The sequence below is a fragment of the Hoplias malabaricus genome, chromosome 2 (genome assembly GCF_029633855.1).
Source record: "Hoplias malabaricus isolate fHopMal1 chromosome 2, fHopMal1.hap1, whole genome shotgun sequence".
NCBI classification, from domain to species: domain Eukaryota; kingdom Metazoa; phylum Chordata; class Actinopteri; order Characiformes; family Erythrinidae; genus Hoplias; species Hoplias malabaricus.
Window position 1 is genome coordinate 7498382 of NC_089801.1, and position 12270 is coordinate 7510651.

Sequence of the window (12270 nt, forward strand, 5' to 3'; positions counted from 1 at the left end):
TTCTAAGTCTGGGTCTGGATTTACTTAGCGCTTTTTAACCTCATAAGAGGTGTAGAACCAGCTTTAGAGTGCTAAATCCAGATCTCTAATGAGCATCCTTAGGCCCTGAGTGGCAAAGAGAACCATCCCCTACTTAATGTGTTCAGAATCTGGCATTCTTCCAGCGGGATGAGTTCCGGAACTATTTTCAAACGTGGTATGCTATATAAGGAGGAAATATTTGAAACGATACTTGTGCTGAGTATCAAAAATGCAGGAAATTTGAATTGGATGGAAATTTTCAATGTATTTTTATGAACTCCACCTCAGTGTAGAACACAGGCCCCACAGCAGCACACTGGGTGGAAAACCGAAGGTGCTATAAAAGGGGGCAGAAGTGGCATTAGGCCAAGTTTGGCTGTTTAATTATTTAGCTCCTTTTCTTCTGCGTCGTGGGGATTAATATGCTAAACTTGCGTCCCTGGTCAGGTGCTTTCCCTGGCATTAGATCTGGTTAGAGAGTAATGGATGATCTGCAGCAACACAGTGCGGTCTAATCCCCCATTGTGTTAATATTCATGCTGTTATGATTAATACTAACCCTCGGTTTGGAGCCACGAGCGTGCAGTCTTGTAGGGGACCGGGAGCATTGCTGCCTGTGCTGCTAGCGACCATTTGTTAGCAGTGTGTGGATATAGAGTCAGCTTGGAGTGAAGTGGCTGTCGGTGCCTGTAGGCAAACAGGCCTCTCCTGAGCGATTAGACAGTGTTACAGCTTATTGAAACTAATGCCTTCCTGCAGTTTCACATGCTGGTACTGAGCTATTCTGCAGTCATTTGATATAGATAATAACCAGGTGATGGGTGGAAGTTTACATATTTGGAATCTTGCATATTGTCACCACTGGAACAAATCCTCATATGTACATTTTTATATATATGTGTTTATGTACACAATATCTGATTATAAAATGGTATGTTAGGTGCTGTTCTATTACTGTGGAGTATATTGAGTATATTAAACACACAAGTACATTCTGAACACAATTGTTCAAGACGCTCATAATACACTGTTTTAAAAACAAAAAAGTAACAAAAAAAGAAAAGCGGAAAACCAACTCATTTTTAAACTTTTTAGCCTGTTCATGTGGTGTTTTTTAAAAGCCAAGTTGTGTTATTCCTTGCATATAATTAATCGGATTTCTTATATGCTGCATTACAGAACTTCTGGTAAAACTAATCCAGCTCTAGCAGAGCTGTGCCTTTATTTTAAATAGATAAATCAGATTAATTTGCTAGATTTCAGTCCCCGACTCCAATGCTTTATCTCTTTCCATTTGCTCATCATTTGGCAGAAGAAAGTGTAGAGTTATAATACAGTGTGAAATTAATCTGACACTGGACTGTGAAATTAAATCCAAGATCTCCTGTCAAGATCAAGATCACGAAAGCCACCATCATCCCAGTGCCCGATGTAATTGCTTTTGTTGAGCTTGCCAAATAAAGAAATTTTCTTTTGGTGTTTAACCTTTGACCACAAAGAACTGTAGTACGGACATGGTGGACAATAAGGACCGCCAGGTGCTCTGAATAAATCGAGGTGCTCCATTTAATTTGCAAGTGAGGGAGGGAAATTGGGTTTCTTTTCATTGTGTGCTTCATTTGTCTTTATCAGAACTCTACTCGGGCACGATTAATATGTTACGCGTGAACCCTTTTCCCTGTGAATAATGCTCATATTTAAAGTTGAATTGATTCCATGCACCTAACCCATGTGCGGTAGTCTGGTTACCTTTCTTTGTTTAGACTTGCGTTCTGATCCATTCAATTGAATCACGTTATCACCTCGAGGAAGTGCTAAGCCAAGCGTGTCTTTGCACCGCATCTTCTCCGACGCATTTCAGCTGGAGTTATTTTCAGGGGGTTTACTGGGCCCTGTCTTCCGAGACATCCATTTGCTGTAGACAGAAAAGAACCCCTCCCTCTCTTTCCTAGCCTGAGATAGCATTATTTTTCCCTTTTCTCATGTTTCCAGCTTCTGCATGGCACCCACAGCCTATGAATTCCTAATTCGGTGCTAAGCTAGCCTCGCGCCTGTTAAAAGATGCTCACCCAGGACCTGCCAAACAAACAAAATAGAGCTCGAGCAGCATGGGGGTATCTCTTGAGGGTGGTATACAAAGGAAGGTGGAATGGCGGAGGGGGTGGAGGAAGAGGCGGACGAGTTAGAGGTTGAGAGCACTCTTCATAAGAAACTCTTAAAATGCCGCCACAGAAGAACAAAGGCTGTTTCTGAGTTGGTGGAGGCAAAATTGAATGGCAGTTAGTTTACATAAAACACTTCGTTTAGGCATCCCAGCAACACTGATATTACAAATACAGGAAGTAGGAGTTACTAAACATGCCACCATATGATTTTATTATTTGAAATGTTCTTTGAATTTTGAAGATGTTTGCTTTCTTTGCAGTAGAAATGTATTGTTTTTGTTGTGTTTAAGAGTGGAGATTGGCATCCTGTTAATTTCCCAAGAGGCTTAGTTCATATTCAGATATACGTAATTACGCCTAGGCAAACTCACACTACCTCCTCCTGAAGGTGTTCGTGACCAATGTGAATATTCCCTCCAGCACCCCTGTTTTTAAAATGTAACACGCTTTGTAAATGTTGTGATCTGTCTCCGCTGGCCACCGCCATCCGGCGTCATCAGGTCTCCACTTCCTGTATTCATCATTTCAAATGAAAAGCCCTCTGCCGAGTTTTAATAAAAGTCTGAAATAGCAGTAGTAACTCTGGACTGTGCGGAGCTGTGCTTTTGATTTGTTGTGACTGTGAATATTAAGCTACTCAAGCACTTCAAAATGATATTGGGATTATATTACTTGTTTGTTCTATTTTTGCTACTGCAGTGATGCACTAGGTGGAATTTATGAGCTGTTTGTGAAGACACGTGTTTGTTTACTGTGTTATAAAAAATATAGAAAATAAGCAGCAGCTTGGGTGCAGGGAATTTCTTTCTTACTGCGTGATGTTCAGTATAAAGCAGATTCACTGGGCTGATTTTAATAACTATAATGTACTTGAAGTGTGCACTGTGTTACAGTACTATCTAGGGAAATATAATTATCGGATCAGGACTTTGTGTCAATAGATACAGGTATTAAAAGACATCGAATCCGGACATCACTTTTAAAAACGCATGTGGAATGTAGCTTAGACAACCAATCAGCAGCCTAGATTTTGGTGCCACTCATGCTTAATGCCTCCTAAATTCAGTGATGTTTCAACACATTAGAACAACATTGAATGATACACTTGGTAGTACTTTTTGTTCAATATAAAGTCAAATATAAATCACCAGACAAAGTGTTTGGCTGTTTCTCTTTAATTGGATGTGTACAATATTAATGTCTTTGAATCATGTATCAGCTTTTATTCTTTCACAAAAAGTGGTGGACATTTGTGTAATTATAGTTTATATATAAGATTACGTGCAATGAAACGTCTTTTTAGACTTGACTTTAGAGGCCCAATGGTGCTACCAAGCCCTGGAGTCTTTGGTGTTTTCTATCCGTGTTTGCGTGGGTGTGGTCTCAGTATTCTGATTTCCTCCCACAGTCCAGAAACGTGTTTGTAGGTTGCTTGGCTATGAAAATGGGAGGTTTGCTTGAGGAAGGGCAAGGCACGGTGAAAAGACACACAAGAAGAATATCGTTATTTCTCCTAGTTTTATGGTCAAATATTTGTTTAAAGAAATAATAAAGATGTCTGCGTGAAAGCCTCTAGGAACCAATCACAAGCATTAGGAACAAGAACAGTTGTATCCTGCTTGATTTAATGTTATGGATTTTATTTCTCCCTCCCCTGGTAAAGGGTGGAATTCTAATAGCGTTTAGTAGGTTTTGTGTGACGGCTTACTTTTTTGCATCCAGTGACTTTTTCGTAATTGCTGTGATTCAGCTCAAGGATGAAAGGAGAACATAAAGATGGCCAATGATCAGTGTATAAAGTCCAGTCCATCTTCACTGTGTGCGCTCCTGAGTATGAGGCTTTTGAAAGATTTATACTTGGATCATTGTACTTGCATCCACCAGACATGCTTTTATCACAGAACATCTTGTTTAAAAGAAAAAAAAAAAGATGCGGGGAGAGGGAAGGCAGAATGGTCAGATGCCACTGGGGAAATTGCACTGAGTGTATTCTGAGAGTGAGAGCAGAAAGGGTTCATGAACACCTTTGATCAAGTGAAGCATCGGATAAGAGGCCATGTGACTGAATCCTTGGCAAAAAAAAAAAGTGGCAGAAAAGAGCAGCAATATGAAAGGGGTTTTCAATGAGATCTCGAGCAGCTGGTGTAGATCGACTTGTTTTTTTTCTTTCTTCCCCCTCTGCTGTAGGGCTCATGAAACAATAACGATAACGGTTTTCATCGCATTAGATTTTGTTTTGATGTCTTTTTATTTTTTTTTTCCTCCTACCCTGCCAAACAGCCTAAAGGTGTTGTGCGGCTGCAGTGCTAATGTTAAAAGCCGTTAGGTTCAGAGTGAAGGAAACACATTGCCATTTCATCTACCACAGATTCTCGAGTCAGTTCATTTATCATACCAGAACATATGCCCAGATTTCGGGAGAAACTCGCAGAAGGCCGCTTCCTCAATTTTGAGATACCATCGTGCAATAACAAGGGATTTTTACCTCCTCGGGGAAGGCTGCTTTATTTCAACATTTCAGGTTGATGATAACCAGCTGTGAGTCTGCCGTAGAGCAGCTCTCCTTTGAAATCCTGTTGAAATTAATATATCATTGCAGTGTTGGTGTTACCTGTGCCAGTGAACTACGTTTGGGGTACAGTCTTACAGCTTGCTTTTAGGCCAAAAGTGGTGCCAGCAGAAACCAGGAACTATGCATTTTCTACTGACCATTTTTCAGGTAATTAATATGTTTGGGTACCTGTTCAAGAAAGGTATCAGTTACTACTAAATTAATTCATATATTCATAGTCTGTAACCACTCGGATGAGTACCCAGAATCGCTGGGGTCAAGACAGGAACAAACGATATATACAGGGTGCCAGTCCATTGCAGGAAGGCTGTACAGTGCATGCTCACTTTCAGACCTATCCCTTACCTAATTCCTTTATGTAGGTACTGCCTTAGTCACCAGGGAGGACAAGGTCATGTGGGTCTGTAGTGTGTAGAGTGCTACCCTAAGCCAGTTATTGTAAACATCCAAGTGAAGGTATAGTCACCAAACATTTTAATAAATGCAAATAAATTTGTTGGTTAGGGATGGGCGGTATCCATGTCTTTATTACTGTCATACAGTCTCACAATGTTAACACGTTATAAGATATTCCCGTGATGGTGGGGGATGGGCCACGGTTGGGCTGCATGAGCTTCATAAGTGAAGGTTTTTCCAGGTGTTGGCGATTTAAAAAAAAAAAAAATAATAATAATTAAAAAATTCTGAGACAGCAAACTTCAACTGGCACTGAAGAAACAGAAAAGTCCAAAAAAAAAAGCAGAATAAGAGGGTTCTACAGTGTTTAGAGACATGCTGGCCAAGTAACCGGCACTTGTGGTTTAGCACACCACAGCAGATGATTTTCCAGCGAACTTAGGCTCAAAACACACACATTAAGAGATAAAGCCTCCTACCTGTGAGCACCAAGTCGATCGAGTCTTTTGTCTGTTTTCAGCTTCCATCCTCTCTCTTTTAAACTCAGTGCTAAACTCGTTTTCAGAATGTGACATCACCAGTCAGTCAACTCCCACAGCGCCCCCTCCCAGTGGCTCTCTTAAACACACATTTGGCCTTTTATTAAAGACACAGAACAGAAACGTAACACACCGCACACCTGCCATAAATACCGCCCTCGTTATGAGATACCGTCCACAATTTTAAATACAGTGGTATATGGTATTGCCATTATACCACCCAGTCCTAATGCTGCTTGTTGTTTTGATTTTAGAGCTATTATTATGTACATGGTGTTCCATGCTAGTTAGAAAGCTAATACACAATGGGTGTATTTGTACATATTTTCATGCTTGACAGAGAAACGTAACTTTAGACGGTCTTTACTTGTAAACAGTGGGCTGTATCTAAAGCAGGAATTGCATGGCAGAACAGTGCCAAAAAAAATGGTATTGAAGCAGGTATCATTTGCATCATTCACAGCGCTGCAGTGACACTGATGTGATGGTGGTGTGTAAGTGTTACTCTGGTACTAGTGGATCAGACACAGCAGTGCTGCTAGAGCTTATAAAGCCTTCCATGTCACTGCTGGACTGAGAATTGTCCACCAACCAAAAATATCCAGCGCTAAACACACTAACACATCACCACAACATCAGTGTCGCTGCAACTTGAAAATGTTCCACCACTAAAATCGCACCTGCTCTGAAGTGGTCCTGTGGGGTCCCGGCATTCATTTAAGATTTTGTAGAATGTGATGGTAATAACAAGCGTAACAAAAATAATATTTATTGATGCAGTAATCTTGTGGAGGCTGCTGAAGTCTAATTAAATTGGCAAACAACAGAATAACATTTTCTGAACTCTGGAGAGCTGTTAGAGCATTCAAGTGCTTCAACGTGTAGTAATTGCCTTTATTGTGGAACTCTTGAAGAACCCCCTTTTCTAAGGCTGCAAGTGTTAACTGAAACATTTCTGTCAAGTACTGAGCCGTCATACATGTTTGAATACCCACTTTTTCTGAGGAGCAGACAGGAAAATTATTAACAACTACACCATGAAAGCATGTTCATTATCGTAGTGTAACACTGCAAAATTAATACTTGAGGGCGGTAATGGTTCGTAGTAATGGCTTCAGTGAAGTGTGCCGTCTCTCTCTCACTCGGAGCTCATGCTTGTGACCTGCCAGTCAAGGTATACACCATTTCAGACTTTTGCGTCATAGTCTCGTCGCTCCTTATTATGCAAACGATAGGTCATACACATGGATTTTTGAGGAGCTCTGGTATTATCCAACATTTTTAAATACACTCCCGTGTATTGGTATAGCTTCTAATCAGGGTTTCAGAGCCTTTCATTACAATCTTTGACACTGCTTCTGTTCCACCTTAGAACCGTAAAGAACGATGATGACATGGCTCTGCAATTTGCGGGTCAAAGCCGTGCAACGCTTCCAGAGGCTAAAAAGGGCCAGACTGATTATAACAACTCCAGGCAAGGAAAGAAACCAAGCTAGTCATTTGAATCAAGTGCTCCGTCTGCCACATTCTGTTCTGTAGACCAGCCGTTATTACTACACAAGAGCTGAGGTGGTGCTTTACTTAGAACACTTGTAGAAACTTGAGGATTTCAGAGATCCGACTTTGAATGTGGTTCTGTTGCTCTTGCAGTGCTGTGAAGTGATAACCACCGCTACCGACCGTGACGGTGATGTATTCCACAATGTGCTTAAATGTTATTTTAAGACGTAAGCCTGCAGTTTTTATCTCTTTTTTATGCAAAAAGAAAAGAGAGTCAACAAAGCTGTGACCTTTCAGCAAGGTGAGGGATGAGGTTTATTTTAAAGTACAGTCTGTGTTTTGTTTTATTTCCACCCAAAATAGATTTAAGTGCTGAGTAATCGGAGCAAGGCCAAGATCTTGAATGCTGCCAGATAAGCACCTTTACCTCTTCCCAAAAATAAAGAGTTTGTATCGTGGAAAAGCAGTTTTCCTCATGATTTCACGGGTTTGCCCTAGTTGTGGTGTTCACAATGAAGTGATAAGCAGAGTGGAAAATGTGTTGGAAGAAGATTGCACAGTAATCAGTATCAGGTTGGTGGGAAGCAAATGTATCCAGTGTGAATAAATGTCATATACATATACCCCGAGTATTGGCTAGAGGCTTATAAAGCTCCACAGCAGTGGAAACTTCTTCCGAAATGATGGAGCACCGTTCAGTACCTTTGGGATGAGTTGGCATTTGTAATCCAGAGCTAATCATCCAACATCTGTAGCTGAGTTGCCATTAAAAATCTAAATTTAAATTGCAAAAATTGGAAACTGAATTTCGCAGTGGACATCTGAGTCTGAGCTCAAAATGGAGGGAAAAAAAAAAAACCTCTTCCTCTGCCCACCTCCACTGTTGTACCACATGTTATGTTTAAGTGGAAGTTGAACCAGTGTTAATTGGAATTACGGTCTGACTGACTGACCTAGATCCAGACATTTCCAAATTTAAAGCCATGTGGTGTTTGCAGTGTATCGTAATATAAACTGTGTTCTTTAATTCCTGATGATGAATGTTTCTTTGCACAGGCAGCATCAAATCCCGGCCATACCAAAACCCTAAATCATATCCAAAGCTGTATCTTCTTGATTGAAATTTGTCTCGTCTTGTCTTCCTAAACTGTTTTGTCTTGTAATTCCTAGGATTTCTTTTTCCTCATTACTAAATCTGATCAAATGGCTGCCACACTCTAGCTTCTGAACGTAATTGAAGATAAAAGGAAGCTAGTATATTCAATCGCCAGCCTTTTCTGGAATGGATGATGTAAAAAAAAAAAAATGTTGAGCCGTCCAAGGCTTTAGTAAATAATTGAAAATGAGTAAATATATAAATAAAGCTATTTATTTAGTTCCTGATGTAATTAACATGGAAATCCTGTAATTCGACGAGGCAGATTAAAAAAATGCCCTCACATGGTTTCAGCCGCTTCTGCCAGGCCTGATGAATTCTCAGCTCAGTGGGCATATAATCTTGTGTTCAAGCTCCTATTTGGACCTTCCAGTACACAAACAAATCAATACAGCAGAGGAGTCAGATTAACCCCAAACTCCTTCTTACATTTTGATCAATAGTTCTTTGGTTTGATTGTAGCTGTTCCAGTTTTATGACGGTTGTTGTTGTGACTCACTTCAATAAAGCCTTTAAACACTGCATACATATGCACCAGGCGTGAGTAACACTCTGAATCTTTTTTTTTTTTAACAGCTCTGTATTCAATCATCCTCTTCTGTGTCTTCTTCTGGATTCCCTTTGTTTACTTCTTCTATGAGGAGAAGGATGAGGATAACACCAGCAAATGCTTGGTAAGATCACTTTTGCAGTATTCCATTAAAAAAATAAGAGTTAAGGCTCACGTTCATTGATTGGTGTATGACGGTGTTAGCCTGTTAATTAAAGGTGTGGTGATGGTGTAAACAAACTGATAACCATAACACTGCATTTCCATTGGTCTGGGGTTGCTTCTGAACATGGATACTACAAGATCCATATGGCTTTGTAGGTCAAAAAGTGTTCCGATTGCATAGACTAATCCCTGCACTTCACTGGTAATAAAACTAATATGACCTACATTAGTAGGCCTACATTATGACCTACACTGTGCACTACGCAGTGTGGAGGGAGATATTTGAGCCTTAGAAAAGCAAATGGCAGACAGCTTGATTTGACATGCGTTGTCATAGCAACAGTTCATCACATCCGTGTTAGTGTAGGAATCTTTGCAGTGTGTTAAAATGTAAAGCTTGGGGAACTCACACACTTTTAAGGTCTGTTCAATCCTCCACCCACATTATTCAGTTCAAGGACTGTGTATTACTCTGTGGATGTTTGCAGATGATCTTTTATGTCACACATGAGCTGAATGCATGCTCGTATATTAAAAACCACACATTCTCATACAATGGTCACTTGATTTTGTTATAGAAAACGTCTGTTCCTGCACCAGTCCAGTGGCAATGCAGCGTAACCTTACTGTCTCCTACAGGAGGCAATGCCTTTCCCACTTTCAATACAGAAAAGTCCTCCCATATCCCATCACCAATGAACAAACCACACACACGGGAGCCTATAGAGTGCAATAACTTGGAAACATCCTGCTTGCATTTAAAGCAGAACTGAACGTAAGCTGGTGGGGGGGGGTGTATGGGTGCGGAGGGGGTTTGTGTAGGGAAAGCTTATTTAAACAGAGGGCCGTTCCAGATAAATTTAAGTAAGTAAAGATTGCCTGATTACAGATATGACAGTTTTCCTATATGAACCCAGCAAATTCAGGCAGGCTGCCTCAGCAGAAAGTTCCACTGCAGTGAGGTGGCGAAGCATATGAAAAACACTTTTTCTTCTCGAGCAGTATGCGCTCACAGAAATCTCAAATATTTGTCTCCAAGGACACTACAGTGATGTGGAGATTACATGCTGAGGAGCCTGCGCCTTTTCTGTAGTGTTGATTTAGAGTTGACAGGGACTCTCTCTCTCTCTCTCTCTCCTCCCTTCAGTATCTATACGTCAGGCTGGTGAGACTTATTTTGAGTCATATAGAGCTGGTGTAGGGCACTCAGATGGATTCAGGTTCTGTATTTATTGAAAGTGACAGAAAAAAAAACAAACAAAAAAAAAAACAGGCAGGCGGTAATACATCCCATGGCTTTGTTGCTCAGGCTTTGCCGCATATCTATCAGCGCTGTTGATTAGCGGCAGTGCAGTAAAATCGATGCAACCTTCTAGCCACAGTTTGATGCTTATTTTTATGTGTAACTCATCTGCTGACCACCACCGAAAAACAGGTGATGTCTTGTGAACACGTCTGCAATTTCCACAATTGCGCTGTATTTATCTCCTACTACTGCATCTGACAGTGCTTTTATGTTTGTATGATCCGCACAGATCCACACAACAGATCCTAACATAACATTTGCACTAGCTTTTTACATTTCTTTAAATTAAAGGCCAATTCCTGCTAAATCTCAAAGGAAAGTAATGGGGAGCTCGAACTTCCGCATGGTTCTGCATTATTAAATGGTTAAGCTGTAAGCAATGTCTTTCATTGTGGGTTGATAGGGAAAAGTGATGTTCAAGACACATTTATCAAGTCAGAATTGTTCCCAGTGGAAGGCAACATGAGTCTGAAGTCTTTTATTTTATAAAAATGGCTGCTGCACACACTTCCTGTTACTCGAGGCATTGTGTTACAATAACATTGAATGACAAATTTATTTTTACAACACATTCATGGCAGAGCAGTACAAGTTAGATGGCCCCAAAAGGAATCTAATCAGTTTGACTACAGTCAGAGTTGAGTGTTATATGTACTGGAGATACAAAGAAGAGAACAAAATGGCTCCTATGGTTCCTGGTTCCTATAATCACCATTGTATAGAAAATGGAGTTGAAATTAATTCTCTAATATCAACCCACTATGAATGACTTTGTTTACACCCAGTGATAGAATTATAAAGACATTTTGAAGCTTCTGGTCTGTTGTGAGGTTAATTTCCCATAAATTCATATAAGTGCCATTTATATTTAGACAGATCCACATTTAAGTGATCGTTTGGGGATTTCTTTGTGATACCAAAAAAAATATGCACCACTTTTCAAGACCAAAGCAAATCCCCAGCCGCTTGATCAATCTGCTCCTTCGTGTTGTCATTATATCCTCTGGAATTACATCGACCACTGTAGCAGTCCCTGCCCCTGCTGAATCAAATGTCATTATTGCTTAAATGGAAGTAAATGAATTCCTTCTCTCCTTACAGCAAGTGAAAAACGCACTGAAGTACACAATTGGATTTGTCATTGTGTGTGCTGCACTTCTCTTAATTGGGTAAGTACGTTGCTCTTAGGGTCCACATCACACGTTGCCTGTTACAGTCTGTGTTTGAAAGTCTCTTTTGTCATTACCTTTTTTTTTTTATTTAACATTGAGAGTTCTGTCACAGAAATCCATACTTAGTTTTTACCACCTGCTTATTCAAAAAGGGACTGTGTCTGTCAAGCCTGTGATTCTACACCCACTCAGAACCTCAGGCATGAGCTGAGAAAGAGCGATAGACTTTTAGAACCCACGAGGGAGCCAGAATACCGATGGCCACCTTTTTTCTATTTTGGATGAAGATTTGCTTTGTCTAAACTTTTTTTTTTTTTTTTTCCCCTGTCCTTACAAGTTCTCAACAGCCTTAGACCTGCTATCTGCTACTTTTATAGCATAGAGTGGTATTTCAATGGGGTACCACCTCTTCTGCAACAGGTGTTTGATTAAAATGTCTGCCAGTTTGTTTGTTTTTTGAGTGAAATTAGAAATAAGACCACTCCGGTTTTTGTGAGGTGCCCAAGTCAGAAAGCTAAGTTAATTGGTATTATTTATATGCCGTTTAATCACCAGCAGAAATTTCACTAGACCTAGTGAATAAATTCCCACCTCACAAGGTCACAAGTGTTGACACAGCAGCTGTATCAGTTCAAGAATAAACCTAACCCTCTTCACCGGTGGCCCCAGATGGTACATTATGGCTCTAAAGCTAGTGGGCTTTGGCACTAGAGACAGCTATACTAAGC

General features: G+C 40.3%; 1 protein-coding gene across 1 annotated transcript in view; it reads left to right on the forward strand.

Annotated features, from left to right (window-relative positions):
- The window catches only part of lmbrd1 (LMBR1 domain containing 1), a 117343-nt gene that overhangs the window by 32647 nt on the left and 72426 nt on the right, over positions 1-12270 (forward strand). Inside the window, exons 4-5 of the mRNA XM_066662133.1 lie at positions 8926-9023; positions 11472-11539. Coding sequence (XP_066518230.1) covers positions 8926-9023; positions 11472-11539 — 166 coding nt within the window. The remainder of the gene's footprint in view (positions 1-8925; positions 9024-11471; positions 11540-12270) is intronic.